Here is a 20,476-nt window from a genome sequence, read left to right as displayed (position 1 = left end):
ATTTTCTGAATTCAAGTGAAACAAGCTGACTGACCTTCAACCTCAAGCTTCCAATGGTAAAGTTTTGCTATAAATGTCCGTGTGAAGGATTAACAGCAGCAGCCACACTTTGCTTGATTTTTTTTTCAATGCCTAGGACTTATTTCCAGGGAAGAAAATGTTTAACATTAGGCTTTAAACCCACTCAGATGATCAGAATGTCACTCAGATTTAAAATTTTTCAATGTTCCCCACCTTGCAAATTGCTAACTCTTCCAACCAGGATCATTTAAACTCATCCATTTGTCAACACAGTGACAGGAATGGATAAGCTATTTGTTAAACACAGCCTGCAATGGAATGGTCAACTGGTGGAAAAGGAATTCAGATCTTCCCATCATTTAACTATATCCACTCCAACACAGTATATGAATCTTGCAACTTTTATCCCCTCAGCCAGCAAAAAATCCATTTCCAGGTCTATTCATACCTCACCCTTTGCTGAAGGTTCAACTTCCTTGGAAGTAATGGAGGTTGCTGCCAGCCATTTGTAATCTCGCCCTAAAACTTAAATAGCTATTCCCAAAAACTACCGGGGAATATACCTCAGCAAACAGTATATGAGACACAAATTGATGCAAAATACACAAAAGATACACAAAATACACAAAAGATCTTTCAATGAACCAAGATTCAAGTATCGTGTTTGCTGTATTATTCCAGATCTTGAATGATATGGAATAACCTTTCGCTGAACTGAAACTTAAATTCAGATCTTTTCTCCAGGCCCTCATGCAAAACTGAAAATGATGTCACTGAGTGTACATATGTCAGAGATGACAATTGAGTGCAACATAATGTAGATCCAACAAAGAGACCAAGTTCATGATATTTCATAAAGAAATCAGGATGGAATGAAAGAAAAATGAGGAGGTGTGAAGACAGAATTATCGCCCACTTTTTTTAGCTTCTCCCACACAAAAAATATTTGCAAACTTTCTTGAAATGTTCAGCAGTAAAAAACCTGCCATCTCACAATCAACTTGCTATAATCTGAAAGACTACCAACTTTATCTTCCAAATACAGGTACTATCTGGTGATTTTTTTCTGTGGCAGTTCCAACATTACTCAAGATGATTCAATAATTAGAGAGAACTGAATTCAATTCACACCAACAAACTGGTGGTTATGCTCGATGTGAACTGAAAATAACTGAGTGGATTAGCAGTTTAATAAAACAATCGCAATATCCTACATAGAATATATCTGAGATAAAGAATTATTCAAGGGATAAAATCAAGGTCAAGCCTTGAATGGAATATTAAATTATAATATGATAGTCCTTACTTACTGACAGTAATTCAAGGCAACCTTTATTTATCAAATTTATTACATACAGCAAGAAATAAATCTCACACCATAAATTAACATCTTCACTCACTGTTTGTCATGGACATGTTTCTGTAAAATTCAGAAATTTCCTGCAATGCTCCACCAGGTTTCAGTACATTGCTAAATGGTTAAGGCTGACAGCTGCAGAAAACACAAACCAATTTCCCAGTGCTGATCCTTGTCATCCAGTTACACTGTCACACAGCATGCCAAAGCTTGTCTAAGTTACAAGAATGCCACATAGAAACCATTCACCACTATACATTAAATATGACAGAGTCAATGTTGAAAAAATGTTTTACCTGCTGATCAAATTACTTTCTTTTCAGTGAAGAATTTTAACCACAGTGACACCTCCAGGACTTAATTATACTTTCAAGGGAGCTGTTTTGCTCAATGTTGACGGATGAAAATGTATGCAGTTGTCCATTCTTCATAACTACAGTAATGATTCTCAGTGATTATTTCTCTTTCAAGCTTCATAAAAAAAGTTGTAATTTGAAGACACTGAAATTCAACCTTGATGTTTAATTTCTCTTTTATAAGCACCAATAATTCACGAAAATACATCCAAAGAAGCAAAGCATCTTTGCTGTCATCTTGCTAGAGGTCATTTTAACAACAACTCTCATCACAAGATAGGCTATAATTGTTAGTTATTATTTTCAAACATCCTTTTCCAAATTTCTCGATATTTTCAACACATTTTGGAACAACAGCAGTTTATGATTTAGATGCAGAAACAAGCAAGCTGATAATAAAACATAATTTAAAGCCAACCAAAATCGGGGAGCTTTATTTCTCAAGCATCTGGTGCTTCACAAAACTATTACAAGGTGATTAGGCCCACTTGAGGCCAGCTGTTCAGGGATTATTAATGCATTGTGCTCCCATACAGTTAAAATTTGATTGAACTTTTTTTTAAAATTCTGAACTTGAAGCAGCTGGAAACATTCCAGCTGTCTGTCAGGTTGCTTACAATCAAATATTGAAACACCACTAATATTGAAGAATGGAGGTTGACTTTGCTTTGGTGGCTTTGTGCAAACTAAACCCTTCAGGCAACAGTCCTCCAACCTTCTCATCCACAGCATACCTTACATCTTCCTTTATTGACTACAGGTCACCTAAAAGAAACACAAGGACCACTATTGGGGTGGGGCTAGCAGGTTCATGCCCTTTCCCAGACCACCAATGGGATTTTACTTTTTTTCTCAAGGGAACATTTTCAGAGAATTTTCATTCTTTTGCTCAGCAAATTGCTGACCTTGTTTGACAAGCCACTTTTACATGTCACATTTGCCTTCACTCTGGGCAATCTACAACATACCCATAGATCACCTGTGGTTGTCAGAGAATACTGCCCTTGGGCATCAAACATTTCCCCAGTTTCATTTACAGATTTCTTGAGAGTCCCACAGGAATTGGGAAGCTTTCTTCAATTTTCACCACGTGTTAAATGAGATGACCCGGTTGGGTAACCACACTGTTCATAAATCAACCAGTAATCTCACTGCATCAACTTGTGCTCTGAAATGTATATAACTAAATTCCAGGAAACAGCATCATTATTTGGACTTGCAAACAACTGAAAATCAGAAACAGGAACAAGTCAACAACTTTGGAAAGGAAGGAAGGAAGCATAAAGGAAGAAAATTACAACTGCAAGGAAGTGCCACCCACTCCCAATGAGCTGACCTGCAAATAGCATGAGTGATTGGAGGTTAGACAAAATATTGATGGACCAGCTGATCCAGATCATTGAGCCTCACAGAGTTGCAAATATTCATGCAAACTTGTTCAGAAAGATGAAATGATTCAAGTGAAAAAATATTAAAACTAGGTCATTCCTTTTCTCAAAGGCATTCAGACGAAAACCTATCAAGCCAGAATAAGCACATTTGTATTCTTCTCTCCTCCAACCCTCATTTATCCAGAAGGCAAAGCTTGGGAACTCACAGAGGATCCATAGATAGATGTAAGACTCTGCAATATGAGGTGCATGTGGCAATGTATCAAAATTATAAGAGACCACAAGATAATCTTGTGAGTCAAAGACAAGGAGGCCTCGCATCCAGACGGAATGAACATCCTCTATGCACAATTTGACAAGAAAAACAGGCTGGCATCAAAGAAAGCTCTGTGTCCCCACGGACAAGGTAAGGAGAACCCTATGCAAGGTGAACTCACACAAAGCAGTAGGACCAGACAACGTACCTGGTCAGGTACTGAAGGACTGTGCAGACCAACTGATGGAGGTTCTTACAGAGATCTTCAATACATTATTGCATATGTCCATCGTCCTCTTGGGTTTCTAGACAGTTACTATCATTCTAGTACCAAAGAGGGCAACAGTAATAGGCCTCAATGACTTCTATCCAGTGGCACTGACCTCCACCATTAATAAAGGCTTCTAGCATCTGGTGATGGAACGCATCAAAGTGCACTTCCCAAAGACAATGGACCTATTTCTTTTCTATTTAAAATATCTTGAGTTTAATATAAATCTACATACATAATCGTAACAGGTTGTATCATATCACATATTTTAAGACATCTAATTCTATTATATATTAATTAATTAATTCTAAGCCCTGCCTCTAATCAAGTTTAACTTGTTAACTGGACCTATTTCAAATCATCAACAGACTGAACTATTCCATTCATTATGATGTAGCCTTGTCTCTCCACTCCGTCCTGACCACCTGGAGAATGACACCTCGTACGCCAAGCTGCCTTTCATCAACTTCAGGTCGATGTTTAACACGATCATTCCCCAGAGGTTGGTGGAGAATCTATCCTCGCTGGGACTCAACATCCCTCTCTGTAATTGGATCCTGGACTTCCAAACTGAAAGACAACAGTCTGTCAGGTCGGTAGCAGAATGTCGAGCATCACTATGTTGAGCACAAGTGTATCTCAGGGCTGGGTGTTCAGCCCACTCCTGTTCACACTACTGACCCATGACTGCATCACCAGATCTAGTCCAATATAGTCATCAAATTTGCAAGTGACATAACAGTCATTGGCCTCATCAGCAACAATGATAAGTTGCTCTACAGAGAAGAGGTAGACAGTCTCGTGAAATAGTGTGTGAATAACAACTGGAGTCTCAACATGGGCAAGACAAAGGAGATGATCATGGACTTCAGAGGGGATGAGGGTCAACCACCCTCCACTATATATAAATAGCTCGGGAGTGGAGAGAGCAGAGAGAATCAAGTTCCTTGGCGTTCACTTAAGTAATGACCTATCCTGGACACATAAAATCTCCTCACTTGTCAGGAAGGCACAGCAGCGAGTGCACCTCCTGAGAAGAATGAGGCGCACAAGGCTACAATCCTGACAAATTTCTACAGGAGTTCTAATCGAGAATGCCTGCCTGGCTGAATGAGTGTAGTATGGTTGCTGTAGAGCAGTGAATCAAAGGTCAATCCACAGGATCATAAGATGATCATTGGAGTTTCCCTTCCCCTCATCAACATGATCTACTCGGATCGTTGTTTGAAGAGGGCTCGCAAAATTATTGAGAACCATTTCACCCCACACACAGCATCTTTCAACCACACCCGCCAGCAAAGAAATACATGAGTTTCAGAGCCAGAACCACTAGGCTGAGAAAAAGCATTTTCCTCCCATGGACAGCGATGAACAGATCGCACAAACCCTCCGAGACTCTACAATATTTTTTTTTGTATATACACACAAGTACTGCATATATATTGTTTGACTATTTACGTGTTTCATGTCTGAATGTTTTTTGCATCAAGAACCAGAGAACAAAGTTTTGTTGGGTTGTACTTGTACAATTGGATGACAATATACTTGAACATCATGTTCAAACCTAGATGTGACCTTTACACATTTGAAACATAGTCATCTGGAACCCTCATATTTATGAACAATATTTATTTGTATTTATGAATACTTGTCCAGCTATGTGTCTGCGTGTTTTGCACTGAGAATGGGAGAACGCTGTTTCGTGGAGTTGTACTGATGCAATTGCATGCCAATAAACATGACTTGAAATCACTCCTTTTCTTCCCAATTCATTTTTGCAGGGGGAAAAAAAACACTGGATCTCTCTCATCCATCTCTTGTGTGAATGTTTCTATCAAACAAGAAATTACTAGCTGGGACTGTGTAATGAATGGTAAGTGAGCAGTGGAGATGGTTCTTGTTGTGCAGAATGAAGGGGTAACACGATCATTTTCGACCTGAAAAATTCACTCTGTTTCCCTTTCCTTTCCCCAGATGCTGTCAGACCTACTGAGTGTTTCCAGGATTTTCTGTTCAAGTTGCTTTCGCAGTGATAGCTGTCAACAAGACTTCATTAGTCAGGAACCAGAAGTCATTCAAGACATGACCATCTTGTTCTCACTGTCCCTGTTGACAACACCATGCCAACTCTTCACATTGTCCAATTACGTTTCTGACTGACATTTTCTTAAAAATAGCCCAGCAGATGGAGTGGGTCATTATCTATTTCATGACCTTTGTCATGTGACTATTTCATGAAGAAAAATTATTGAAGAAGAAGAGTTTCAACATGATTAGAATTTTAAAAAGAAAGACCTGATCCATAACCCAACTATCACTGATTGGATATACAGTACCAAGAGTAAGTGCTCATAATTTCAGTTTAATTATTTTTTGGAATTGGTATACCTTTTTGAAGTTTTGAACTAGAAACTTTATCCTCTCAAATAAATAAAAAATGACATTCAGAAACTTCAACTAACCTTGGATAAAGCAGAGGCCGAACCTAAATTCATGATCTGAATGGACAAACTGATACTCATACTGAGGTTAAAATTCTCTTGATGTGCTATTCTTAACTGTGCTTCCCCATTCCAGAATAATGTCAGCAAAAAAGAAATGGTGGTTGAAAGATATTGTTATTAAATAGAAAAATAAACAAGTCAAAATTCCTCTCAGCATGCCACATTATCTGGGACCTCCCCACGCACACTTAATACATGAAGTCTGCAGTTCTCACATCCCCAACCAAGATTTGAGTTCAATCAAATTCCTTGGAAGACATTTTCCAATCATCTATAAAATAAACACAAGCTTTTATTTGTTGTTGTTGCCAAATTAAATTAAATACAGTGGAATCCCATTACGTTCAGCAGATTTGAATGACAAGAGTGTAAAAACAGCTTTGAAAGGAACAAAGACTGAAACTGATCGAGTTGAATTAAGTCAGAAATGAATTCAAAGCTGGTTTAAAAATGGCTGTGAAAAAAAACAAAGGGCTGTTCTTGAGATTAATTTGCATTGAAAGAAAAATTAATATGAAGCTTTTTTTTGACATCCAGATACTTATTTCTCTTCTGTTTAAATACTCTTCAAGAATATTCATTACTGATTTCAAACACAGTCGCCAAGAAAAGTGCATTCACATGATTTTGGGTAAAACTACTGGCCTCCCAAATAATTTATCAAATAAAAACACAAAGTTATATCCACTGGGAAAATGACAACTTGGTCTCATTAAAGGATGAGCAGCAAATGAGCAGATGAGGCAGCAAGTTTTGAGATAATTTATTCACAGGGATCGTATACAAGGCCAAATCTTATTGTCCATTCCTAATTGTTTGAGATGATAAAGTGGAACCAGCAAATTGAAGTGTTGCATTTGGCCTGGTGAAGAACTCTCAATATGCTGTCAGGCAAGGTGTTCCACAATTTGGATCCAGCTGATGATGTAACATGTGGCAATATGATCACAATGTATGACCTGGCAATGTAACCACAAAGTAATCAACGAAGAACCATCAATTTCCAAGTTAGATGGCCTTTACACCTATGATTGAGTGGCTTGGTATGACACAACACCATCTACAAATACGCTGATAATATCACCATAGTTGGTTGTATAAAAAGGGGTGATGAGTCCACATACAGCTGGGAGATTGAAAACTTGGCTGAATGGTGCACCAACAACAACCTCACCCTCAATGTCACCAAAACCAAAGAGCTGATTGTTGACTTCAAAAGGGAAAACCAAAGGTTTACGATCCAGTGATATTTGGGGGGGGGATCAGAGGTGGGGAGGGTGAACAAATTTAAGTTCTTGGGAGTCACTATCTTGGAAAATCTTTCCTGGATCGAACCCACTAATGGCATCGTGAAGAAAGCACATCAGTGCATCTACTTCCTCAGGAAATTGCGGTGGTTTAGTATGTCATCAGAAACCCTGGCAAATTTCTACAGACACGTGATGGAGAGTGTGCCAACTGGCTGCATCATGTCTGGTATGAAAACACCAATATCTCTGAGCATAAAGTCCTCCAAAAGGAAGTGGACATATTCCAGGACATCACAGGCAAAATCTTCCCCACTATTGAGAACATCTGCAGGGAATGATGCCATCAGAGAGCAGCAGCAATCATCAAAGATCTATACCACCTTACACATGGACTGTTCTTACTGCTGCCATCAGGAAAGAGGTCATGGTCAGCAATAAGGGGTGGGGCATTAGCAGGCATTGCTCCCCCAGATGAAGTATTGTGAATCCCTCCCCCCACCCGCAGCAGTAGCATCTATAGTCTCTACACAATAAAAGCAGTGCGTTTGTCTGTTCAGGTTGGAGGGAGGGGGAAGGGGGACAGTGGTGGTGCTCAAAGGAAGTTCATGGTAGGCAGCACCAACCCCCTCACCAACCCCCCGAGAAAGTTTTAAAATATAAGATTGTGCCCCTCACTAAGACTTTTTCTGATGCCGACCTTGAAAAAGGTATAGGTGCCACAAGATTTTCACTACCATGTTCAGGAACAGCTCCCACCCCTCCATGATCAGACTCCTCAACCACTAACTCATTTGTGCACTTTTTTGTCTAATTTTTCTCCTCTTTGTATTGCACAGCTGTTTATATTTCTTTATTTATTTATATGTGTACAGATTTTTTTTTTGGCACTACCAGTAAGTGGTAATTCTGCATTACTACAAGAAAAAGAATCTCAGGGTTGTATGTGATGTCATGTTATGCACATACTCTGAAAATAAATCTTAATTCTGAATAGAGGTGCAGCTTAAGGGTGGGTGAGGGTTAAATTGCCTTAAAACTGTTGTGAGAAAAATGTGCATGCAGCAAACATACAAAAGATTTGCTGTAGATAAGGAAGGCAGAAAGCACGACCTTGAGAGTGCATCACCCACAGCAACAGTTGGTGGTGCCAAGGCAGAACAAAGAGGATGACAGAGTACAGGAAAAGGGTTTGTGTGAACTTCAAAACTATCACCATAGTAACAAGACAAACCAATCAGCATGTGCCACATATAGTCAAAGCAAAAGGAGTGCAAGAGGATTCTTTTGTGCGAGAATAACTTTTCTCTTAAAATGACAACGAGACCGCCATGTACAACACGACAACGAGACCGCGGCAATTAGACAGCCACATACAGCCGGTCAATGTGACCACAATGTATGGCCTGGAAATGTGACAGAAATGCTATTCAAGGAAACCAAGTCTGACAAAGAAAATGTATATGCACAGACACCTGACTGCAGTCTTACCCGGCATCTACAACAATAAGTGCCCAAACTCCAAGATCAGAACAGTACATTATAAAATATGTAGAATGTGGATTCATACAATACTGTAGATGTTGGAATCTGAACCAAAACACATCTACTGGAAGAGCACAGCAAGTCAAGCAGGTTCAGTGGGATAAAAAGCATTGATGATGTTTCCTGCTGGAACCTTTCTTGATTCAGGGTTCTGGCCCAAAACATTTATATCATAGCTCTGTGAAGCGTGGATATCGTTGCCATGGCAAGAATGCATTTTGTGGATGCTTCACACTGTAACCGCCATATTCTGGTGGTGGAGGGGCAAACATTCAGGAAGCGAACGGAATGCTTCGTCAAGTATAGCATCAAGCTTTGCAAGCCAGTGAAGCTGCACTCATCCAGGCAAGTGAAGAGTGCATCATTGCACTTCTAGTGTGCCTTGCAGAGTGTATTTAGCTTCAGACTCCAGCATCACCATTCTCCTGTGCATCTCCACAACAAAATATTCCTTTGATTCAAGTGAGTCACTATTTGATTGAGCACTCTCATAAGAATTCATTTAACCTGAAATGGTACATTAGTTCTCGCCACATCTTGTAAACATCTACACTTTGCACCTTTTTGCCAAGATCTATTGTCTCCCAAACAGAGTTGGTTCAATCCTTCATTGACCTGATTTTTTTTTACATACCAAAAAGATCCATTATTTTTCTGCACTATCTACCTTAGACACTGCCATGGATGCAAAGTCTGTGTATTTGAGGAAAACTCAATAGGCCCTTTTACACAGAGATCCCAATAAACAGGCGAGACGACATCCCGCATTTAAAGCCAGGTTGGGTTAGATCAGAGCATTAACACTGAACCAAGAAAAGCCGGTTCAATGTGCCCTTTTACACTGGGACCCAGCATTCTGATGCAGAAGGAGGCAGGACCTACAGCATTACAGCGTTAGTGTCCCGGAAAGACAGGTAAGCCTTTTACACTGGAACCAATATGAAACGTGTCAGCTCTGATACTACCTACCTTGGCAGGTAAGTACTGGGATGAATATAACCCTCCATCCCGTGTCGGTCGCATTCACACAGTTCAGCGAAACAGTAAAAAGGCAGTTAATTACCTTCTTTCACGGGCAGTGTAAAAGGGCCTAATGTATACCATTGGCTGTGACGACCAAGTCTTCATCCACATTGTTAATACGTCCGTGCCTTCAGCCTGGCCACAAATTGCCCTGGAGTTGGTGCGGAGGGTTCACAATCCTACAACCACCAGTGAAAAGAGGCCATCTTCAAGGTAACATACCAAAGGAGTTTTTATTGTCATCTTTGTGTCACTTTCTTATTCTGCTACATAAACCAAGACAAATGGATTAGGCTCCAGTGCAAAAATACAGCTTTGCATGAGCTAATCGTACTAGCCACTCAGCTTATATGGATGTGTCACTCATCATTTTTTGATCCAGCCTGGTTCATTGCATGCATAACAAAGCCACAAAATCAGACGGTTCAATGGAGCGCAGAAAATTTTCACACGACCCCAGTGAATAATTCTTGCATCTTCAGTACTTGCAACCCAATCAGTTTATTTTTATGAACAGACACCATTTTTCCATCATGGTAACACAAGTGATAGCTTAGCTGCCTCCAACAAATGACAAGACAGAATAACTCATAGTGATTTTGTTACAATGACTTTTCTCACATTTTGCGGATGTTTTTCCCATCACAGGCTAACCTACAACACAGTTGGCCCTCGGGTTACAGTACATGGCTGCACGTGCAAAAGTCACGTGTGACTATTTTTGGCAACAAGGACTATCTACAGCACAGGCTGTGATGTCCAACCACAGCCATGAATGCAAATTTCAAAGGGGTTTCTGACATCAATGCAATCTCAGTCCTTGTGTCTAAAGAATAGACATGCGAGTCCTATTTCAAAGTTTTTAGCATAAACTGAGGCTGATTCATCACACACTCCTTTTGAACAAAGAAGTGCCATCTTCTGGATGATACATTATGTCTGTCCCTTCAATTGAGTCAGAGTTTTGTTGTGTAGAAAGAGGCCCTTCAGCTGACTGAGTTTAGGCATCCCGATTTATACTAATCCCGTTAATTCCATACCCTGCTGTGGCTTTCTGTACATGTACAGATGCCTCTGACATTTTTACTGTTCCTGCTTCCTCGATCTCCTCCAGCAGCTCATGCTGTATACCATTGACTTTGTGTTATAAAATCCTGCTCTAAATTTTTACCCTGAAACCACTTTAAAACTCCCTCTGAAACCAATGCCCTCTAGTTTTTAACCAACCATACCACAGGAAGCAGCAAAAAGATACTGGTGATCTACCCTATTTATGCCCCTCATAATTTTATAAACCTCTATCATGTCACCTCTCAACTTCTTTTGCTCAGGGGAAAACAGATCTAGCTTATCCAACCTCTCCTTACAAGCTTGCCAATCCAGACAACTTCCATCTTTTCTGCATCCTTTTTACATTAATTATGTCTTTCTTCCCGTTTCGAGAACTGCAGAGAATCCTTCAAGATCAACCTGACCAATGTTTTGTGAAACTGAAACATGGTGCACCAACTCTGAGACTCAATGCCACTCATCTTTCTCACCACCCAGTTGACCTGCAGACCCAATTTCAGGTAAATATATATTGGTCACCCATGTCCTGGCCTCATTTAACTTCTCAAATTGCATCACTTTGCACTTGTCCAAGTTAAATTCTATCAGCCATTCATTTGCCTGCCCAAGATGGCCTCTCTCCCACTGTAACCTGAGATGACATTCTTTGTCTTGCGCATGCGCGGTTGTGCACTTTTACTTGGCTCCGCGAGCCATTTTTGTAGTCCCGAGCTCGGGACTTCGACTGACCTGAGGGAGCGGGCTTCTCTCTCCACAGCGGGCCTCCTTGGACAGGTAAGGCCTTCACCCTTCTTCTTCCGATGTCTTTTCTTCTTCTTCCCGTTGCTTTCGACTTTTCTTTCTTCGCTGCCATTTTCTTCCCACCTTTACTTTCACTTTATTTTAATTTTTGTGTTTGTGCCTTTGTGTTTTCTGTGTTTTTTTAAAACTTTTCCGGAGAGGGCTGGAGTTCCCCGACCGGCCACTACTCCATCACGTGACTCCTCCCTGAGATGACATTCTTTACTGACCATAAACACAAAAGAATTGTTTACACTATTACAAAGTCACGTTTTACCCATTTGGATAAATGAGAATATTTATTTGGATAAATTAGAGTATTTATTGTGGGTTTTTAATTCAATTTTGTATACTATTCCAGTTTTTGTACTTGTTTGTCATTGATATTTTTAAAATCCCAAATTACCTGTTCAGCTACAGCAAGTTAGAATTTCAGTGCATGTGGATGACACAACGTGTACGACAATAAATTCGCTCTCATATCCATCATTAATTTGGTGCCATTTGCAAACTAAGATTTTGATGTCACTGAAATGGAAATGAACCAATCAGTATTTTGAACAGAAATTAATTTCTAACCCATCTCATTCCCCCACCCCTACTTCTCCCATCCACCCTGTCCTGGCCAATGTTTGTTCATTCTCAGACCAGCTAGTTATCAGCCATTTGCGGGAGCTTTATTTAATGTAACACAGGCATCTGTACTTCCTACATTACAATTACAATGACTTCTCAAAAGTATTTGAGCAGAAGGAGAGATTGGGACCTCATAATCGTGAATAGCAATTGTTCTTGAATGCATAATTTTTCTTCCTTCTTTGAGGTTGAATCACAGATTATTTTATTTTTGGAGCCTCAAGCAATGTCGTGGTGGCTTACACAAGGAAATTATTTTCCAATAACTAAAACCACATCCACTTCTTGCTATCATGTCAGGTATATCTGAAGGCACTTTCAAATTAAATCAATTTCTTTGGTAAGATTACTGAAATATGGAACAAATGCCCCAGTCAAATGAAGACAATTTGAATTTGATTAAAGTATTTTAAAAATGAAGATTTTGTATAATAAACAGGAAACACAGAGAGGTTACAAAATAACAACAAAATTAAGTGTTATATTTAATTTGAATTGTAGTTACTTTCTGATACTGAGATCCCATCCACTGCATGGATAACACTAAGAAAATTATGTGCTGTATTTTTCAATCGGGACACAAGAACGTGTACAGATCAAGATAAGCAAATTCCACTGTACAAAGCGTCTTACATTTTCAATTGGGTCAAAGTGACATCTGTATAAACAGCCAGTTGGCATTAAATCATTTACCTTGTAAAATCATGCAGGATTCTGAAGGAATTTTTTTTTAAAGAAACTTGGCAAAACTTTCTCACATGATAAACTCTGCACAAGAAAAAAGTGGAGCCGTCTTTTCTCCTCAGATTTTGCTCTTATGTTGCATTCATCAATGTGTAACATTCTGAAAATCTTCAAGGTTATACCTAGTCACTGTGCAACACCCAGGCAGCACATTTAATGTAGATAAAATATCTAAAGGTTCCTCAAAGTACAGTTATCAAACAAAATACAATGCCATGCCAAATGAAGCAATCTTAGGTGAAGGCTAAATATCTGACTTGAAGCAACATTTTGAAGGAAAGATCAAAGAGAGCTGGTGTGTGTCTTGCTGGGAATGGTGGTATCTTGGCTATTGAAGACAGAGCCAACATTGAAAGTGCAATTAAATTCAGGAATTAATAAGTGACCTGAATTTGAGCAGCAGAGATAACCAAGGAAGTTATTAAGCAAGAGAAGATGAAAGAGATAGAGAGGGGTGGAGCTATAAAGTGCTGAATGGATTGCAGGGCAATGGAAGGAGAAATGATATTCCAATACAGTGAGGGAGGCAACCATTTCAACTATATTCAATTCAGCTCGCAACATACAATGATGCAGCACAGCAATCTTCTTCCATGGACTGTTGCATGATGCCTTTCAGTGAATACTTTTAACATTTGTCAGATTGACTTAGAATCATGAAATACTCACCAATGAACATTGGAAGCAAGTACCACACTGCTAACTAGTGGTCAGCAGAAGTATTCTCCAAATTGATGGGACAACTGTGGAATTCAGCAGTCCAGAGTTCCTTTCATTCTCCTCTGTTAACAACAGCGCAGTGGAACCACTTCAACGCAAGGCTCAAAAGGGTGCATGTCCCACAACATGGACTCGAGTGGTATGGATTGACATTCCTGTGCAGTAATCTAGGAGTACTACACAGCTATTTATGGTAACTCTTTGATGAGATATTAAATTGAACGCCAAGGTTACACTGTGCAAGTTTAATGAAGAGCAGGGAATTCTTCCTTCCATTTGGTTTATCTTTATCAAACCTCACCACAATTACAATTATTTGATTTTTATGATTTTTTTTTGAGGATCATGGGTGTTCATAAAATGGTTGTCAAGTTCCAACCTAATAAAGATGAGTAGATTTTGAAGAATTTCCATTGCTGCAGTATATTTTCCAAATGATCCTCAAGCTCTTATTGTGTCCAAAATGCAACACTTTTCTGCCTTACTCCCGTGTGGAACAGAAGCAGCGTCAATCTGAATTCAGAATGCAAAAACACATTGATTCCCCTCGACCACAATCAACTCATCCCTCACCCACATATCCTCCATGGCATCTGCCCTGGCCACCACCCCACCCCACACCCCCCCCCCGCCACTATGCGCAACAAGGACAGGATTCCCCTTGTGTTCATCTACCACCCCACCAGCATCTGTTTCAAACACATCATCCTTCACTATTTCTGCCACCTGCATGATCCTGCCAGTAGACGCATCTTCCTCTCAATGTCTTCCACAGAGACCACTCCCTCATCTACTCTCCACCAATTGTTCCCTTGTTACCTATCCAAGAAATGTAATACTTGCACCCATACCTCCTCCTTCACCACCATTCAGAACCCAAAACACTTCACTTGTGAATCTCCAGACATCAACTTCTCCATCAGAAGCTCCCATTGTGGCCTCCTCTACATCATAGAGACTGGATGCAGATTTGGAGATTGAAGGTGCTCAACAAAACACTCTGTCCATTGCAAGAGCTGGTATCTCCTCATGGCAATCCATTTCAATTTCACACCCCATTCCCATGCTGACATGTCTGTCCATGGTCTTATGCACTACAAGACTGAGACCAACCCAAATTGGAGGAACAACATCTCATATTCCATTTGTCACCCTCAAACCAGATGGTATTAACATCGACTGATCCAGTTTCTGTTATTGGCCCCACCCCTCTGTCTCTCCCCTTCCCCTGTCCCCATGTCTCATTTCCTCCAACCCTGCAATTTGTAGAGCCAACCCCTCCCTTAATCAATTTTTACCTTTCCTCTCCTGGCCTCCAATCAATGTCCAATTCTGTCCTGTTGGCCTATTATTCCTCCACTGCCCTTTCATCCATTTTCCCCCAGTCTTTTTTTTATTCAGGGACCTGTCTGCTTTTTTGCTCATACCCAGAAGAAGGGCTCAAGCCCAAAATGTTGGTCATATATCTTTACCTCGTATGGTCACTGCGGAACCTGGTGAGTCCCTCCAGCATTTTTGTGTATTTACCAATCCAACAACAACGTCTTCACTCCTTCATCTTCCACTTCCTTCAAACAATTCAGTGTTGGGTCCAGTTGGAACATTACTAAACCGAAATTTGTTCCCAGAATTGATCAAACACGGCACCAGCTAAACCACCACATTTTGTTTCTGAAATATGTTTCCCTCAAGCCCAACAGAATCAAAGGTTAGAAAATGGAAAATAATACACACATACACAGCCTCTCCACACTTCTTGCAAGCAGCCAAATACAAATGCTGAACTACATCTTCAGTCTCTTTCACGATGGAATGCTGTGTGACTTATGATCAGTTTACATTTTAATACCACAAAATGACATGCCCTGTAGGCATAACAATGAACATTGTGATGTTCACCCAATCCAACTATTTGCATGCATCCTCATCAGAATACAGACTGAATCATTCTTGTAAGGTCGGTTAGTGTTTTAAATGAAGAATTTTCAGATTTTAGAATGTTTTCACATTTTTTAATAGTTTTTTTTATTAAAATAAATTACCATTGCCTCAAAGGTGAATAAGAATATTACAAATTGGAGCAGGAGGAGGCCACCTGGCCCATCAAACCTGCTCTGCCATTCAATGAGATATTGAGTGTTCTGATGATAGGTTCATCTCCACCAACCTGCCCTAACCCTAACCCATATCCCTGAATTCCCACACGATGTAAAAATCTATCCAACCTTGTTTTAAATATTTACTGAGGTGGCCTCCACTGCTTCATTGGGCAGCGATTTCCACAGATTTGTAATGGCACTGATTTATCCCACTTCTTCCTCATCTCAATCTACTACCCTGGATCTTGAGGCGATATCCCCTAGTTCTGGCCTCCCCCACCAATGGAAAAAACTGATTGACTGCTATTTTCTCCATGCCTTTCATAATTTTATGTTAGTAGAAGAACTCCTTTCATTCTCCTAAATTCTAGCGAGTGCAGTCCCAGACGACTCAATCTCTCCTCATAGGCTAACCCCCTCATCTCTGTAACTCTCAGTAAATTTACACCAATCTAAAATCCATATCATCAAAATAGCTTTTTTTTTTGTCTTATTTTCTCAGAATTAAATCAAAATCATTTCAATGAATTCATCTCTGTCAGGAACTTTGAACAGAGATACAGTATAAACTTGTGCTTCCCACCAAATATTTTCAAGCAGGTAATCAAAGAGTTAACATTCACGTATAGCTAAGTACAGTGTATGCAGGATTTGCATCAATGAAGTCCTGATGCAGGGTATCAATATGAAATATCGACCCATCCTTTGCCGCCACAGATTGGTGCTTTACACACTGAGCTCTGACAGAGGTTTCATTTTTTGCCCAAGTATATTTGTACCTGCATACTGGCCCGTCCAGTGATCATGAAACTATATTTGAATTCAATATAGTTCACACAAATGGATGGATTGTCACGTTCCACTAGTTCAATAAAACATCGTGGCTATGCAAGCTTTGTGCAGTAGTGATTAAATATTCATGTTTATGGTTTTGTACCCAATTCCATCATTAAAGCTAGAATAACATCACCACAAATGGGTTTTCCCCGGGAACTCCAGTTTCTCCCATCATTCAAAACATACCAGGGGTTGTCAGTCAATTGGTTATAATTGGGCAGGATGGGCTTGTGGGCCAAAAGGGCTTGTGGGCCAAGGGCCTGTTATTGTGCTGCATGTCTAAATTTAAATCTAAATGTAATTCCAACATCTTTTGACAATGTCAATACACCGATCAGAATTTCTTGCAGATTTTTATCTCCCACAAATGAACATTCTGAGTCGAACTTTAGGTTATAAACTGGATTTAAGTATGCAGGCACGTTTTGATGCTTTTTATGCTCAAAAGACCTTAATATAAAAAGAGACTCTGCCAACATTCACGAGTAACTGGCAACATTAACAGCTGTTGCATGATATTTTAATGACTGCCGTTAAAATCCAAAATGATGTCAAAGCTTCATCTGCTTGTGGCCGCCCTCTGACTTGAAAGATACAAAAGTGAGCAAAACTGATCCCAAGTGTAAAGAGAATAACTTGCAAGGAAAGAATTGCACAGTTCAAGCTTCATGCTAGAGACAGAAGGTCAATGAAAAAGCAGAAAATCTTGCCAAGTTATTGAAATGATTGCATGATTGGAATAACCAACAAGTACCATTTTCTCACGTACGTCACACAAGTAATGTTTAAAAAGAATTTATCTATTCAAAAGAACAAAAAAAGAGCTTTGAATTATTGATCGAAGTATATAAAAAGCAAGATCACTGCAGCAATTTTACAGACTGTTAACTGTCCATCTGGTGCAATTGCACACTGCAAAGGATTTTTACACAACCCCAATAGGTGAGAGACATTTAAAGACAAGGAAGATCAATTCCTTTGCCCCTCAAGCAGGGTTCTGGCCTCCAAATTCACTCTCCATCCTCCCCACTTTTCTAACTGAATACCACACACCCAGCCCATAAACTCATCTTCCTCCATTTCTTCCATCCAATACAAATCCAATCAATCAACTCTGCATGGTCATCCCCAGACTGCAAAAGTTAGAGATACTGGGTTGAAGCAGCAAAATGCAGCTGAAAACCTCAAGACCCGAACAATGGGAAACACACAGAAAATCTAACATACCCGATTGACATGCCAATATTTACATTTCTATTATAAGCAAAGTAATGCAACAGTGGGTGCACACATCCATACAATTACAATAAATGATACTTGATCATTAGGATTGAGATGACAGTAGCTTTGAATTGAAAGCCATGATATGTTGCTTATATGGAGGATAAATATTTTGAATTTATTGGAATTGTTCATTGTCACAAGTACCAAGATAAAGTAAAATGTTTTGTTTTGTGAGCTATCCAAGTCAAATTGTACAGCAGGTTGTTCAATAATAACAAATAAGCAAATTATACAACTGTGGAGGGGGTAATGTTAAAGTAAGTCAAATAGTGCAGAGCTGAGAGAAAAGTAGAGTTTATAAAAATCATTGTGTGCAAGTGAGATCCATTTCAGAGTCTGATCACAGAATGTGGCATCTGGCGGTTCATATTTTCAAGCAGATGTTTCTTTTTCCTGACAGAAATAGGGAAATGAGAGTGTTATCAAGGTGGCATGACCAGCAACTTTCCCAATAAGGTAGAGGTTGGTTTGCGAGTCGCCTGAACGGAGTTCACAACTCATCACAGTTTCTTGTGGTTTTGGGCAGAGTAGATCATATCCCAAGCTTTGATGCACCTGGACATCACTCAGAGCACACTGTGAAATTTGGTAATAGACCTTGTGGACATGTCAACTTTTGTTAAGCAAAATAAATGCTTATTCTGTCAAAAAGATGGTTTAATCAGCTCAAATGTTGTCTTGTGGCGGTGTAAGCAGTGGAAGAAACACAGCCACCACGTTGAGGGTCGTTAAAGACAGTTTTTATACAAATTCAGCACGCCTCTTTAAGGGCAGCATGAGCTCAGTTACCTGGTGCCTTGTGACATCATAATCACTGCCCAGGGCACGCGCTAGAAGGGATGCTGGAGTAAGAGAGAAACCTCTGATGATGCCATTTCCCCATGGCTGCCCCGCCACGTGGCAATACAAGGGGGGCCAGTTCGCCATGAGGATGTGCGCTGCCACACACTCATCATTTTTTAACAACAGGCCAGAAGTTCCTGTTACCATGCAAAATGTCTACATTTTCAAAATTTATAACAGTTACTAGAAAAAAGGGATCCAATTTTCAATTAATATTGGCAGTATTGGCACAGAAATAATTGTAACAGGAGATTTTCTGTGGAATGATGCATTGCAGAGATGCTCAACAGACGTTGCCACTGTGATTGAGTACATGGTTTTTTTTCTCAACCGCTTGTAAAAGTGAACAATGAGAAGATGGAGGTACAAGCAGGTCAGGCAGCATTCAAGGATAGAAAAGGTCAGTCAATGTTGTTTCAGGACCCCAATCAACATTTCGGGTTGAGATCATTTATCAAGGCTCAGAAGGCAAGTTTGGAAAAAATCCAACTTCTGTAGATTTAATCTTCTCATTATCTCACTCTCTCATAGCCAGTACCTCAATTGAACAGATCAGGAATCAAAATAGACAATCACTGGTAGGTCTTGTTACGAGCCCAGAGGACCCCAAAACCCAGCAGCAATAGATATTCACCAAGATAAATGATTACTTAAACAAAAGTTGCTTTTAATTATCTTTAAACATGAAAACTAGATCAAACTTTAACTTATTACTAACTTAGCCCCCTTCTAATTCTAAGCGCACGTGTATGTAATGTGTGTATAAGTTCAGAAAAGTTCTTTGATTCACAGTCCAATCTCACTTTTCTCCAAGTTCACTGGTTGCAGGCAATTCTTAGACTGCGCACAGAATTTAACACTTATAAAGTTCACCAGCCTTGGTGCTTGTAAGTTTAATGGTTACCACTCAGGAAGGTTCTTGTCCGTTTTCAGAGAGAGGTTCACTGTACGCTGACACCCACAACTGATTCCTTTTTTAATCAGCCACTACAGTGTCTTGCCGAAGAAAATTGCCCCCTCAGGGTTCTTCAGACGATAACTTCTTTCTTTCAGGTCACCACAGAGTTCCTTCTTGTTTCTCTTATTTCAAGTGAAACATTAGACAGCCATTCCTCTCCTCTTGCATAAACCACAAGGGCTTTGACCAGGCTGAACTAACCACTCACAACCCATCTTCCAAATGGGGTTTTCCACAAGCTTGCTAGCTTGTCCCGCTCCAGTCCCAGTTGCTGATGCTGACTGTAAAACTGATCTCTGTGTGTATCTCTTTCTCTCTCCCCCTCTGCAAGAGAAAGCCTGTTTGACTCTCTCTGCTTGCAAAACCACATGACCCTCTTAGAACAGCAAGTTCTGTGCCTCTGCCAAGCTCTTTCGTCTGTTGCCTTTTTGTAAACAACAATCCATTAGTGAAGTCTCTTGGGCACTCTACAAAGCTTTTGCAAAGGCTCTTGGCACCCACATGACTAGCATGAGCAGAGCTCCAGTATTTTA

At 39.9% G+C, this 20,476-nt stretch overlaps 1 protein-coding gene and 2 long non-coding RNA genes across 24 annotated transcripts in view; 1 reads left to right on the top strand and 2 right to left on the bottom strand.

Moving 5' to 3' along the window:
- The window catches only part of dmd (dystrophin), a 1,604,005-nt gene that overhangs the window by 1,404,754 nt on the left and 178,775 nt on the right, over window positions 1-20,476 (bottom strand). For 10 of the 22 annotated variants that reach the window (XM_069890126.1, XM_069890117.1, XM_069890112.1 and 7 more), the window contains exons 1-2: window positions 12,229-12,338; window positions 11,772-12,047 (exon numbers count right to left, since the gene is read on the bottom strand). The exons of 2 other annotated variants lie outside the window; for them this stretch is intronic. In XM_069890126.1, coding sequence (XP_069746227.1) covers window positions 11,772-11,895 — 124 coding nt within the window. In that variant the 5' untranslated portion in view covers window positions 11,896-12,047; window positions 12,229-12,338. Of the gene's footprint in view, window positions 1-11,771; window positions 12,048-12,228; window positions 12,346-20,476 lie in introns of those variants that run through there. 10 more of the 22 variants (XM_069890110.1, XM_069890114.1, XM_069890115.1 and 7 more) reach the window with 2 other exon arrangements.
- Window positions 862-6,250, top strand: LOC138739851 (uncharacterized). Its single transcript, XR_011342481.1, has 3 exons — window positions 862-1,066; window positions 5,434-5,525; window positions 5,627-6,250. It is a non-coding gene; the product is annotated as an uncharacterized lncRNA (long non-coding RNA).
- On the bottom strand, window positions 14,153-15,774 carry LOC138738928 (uncharacterized). The gene is made up of 2 exons (XR_011341869.1): window positions 15,661-15,774; window positions 14,153-14,435 (listed from the first exon to the last, which is right to left on the bottom strand). It is a non-coding gene; the product is annotated as an uncharacterized lncRNA (long non-coding RNA).

The sequence above is a fragment of the Narcine bancroftii genome, chromosome 7 (genome assembly GCF_036971445.1).
Source record: "Narcine bancroftii isolate sNarBan1 chromosome 7, sNarBan1.hap1, whole genome shotgun sequence".
NCBI lineage: Eukaryota > Metazoa > Chordata > Chondrichthyes > Torpediniformes > Narcinidae > Narcine > Narcine bancroftii.
The sequence above is the reverse complement of the archived record's forward strand: the minus strand, read 5'-3'. Positions and strand labels throughout refer to the sequence as shown.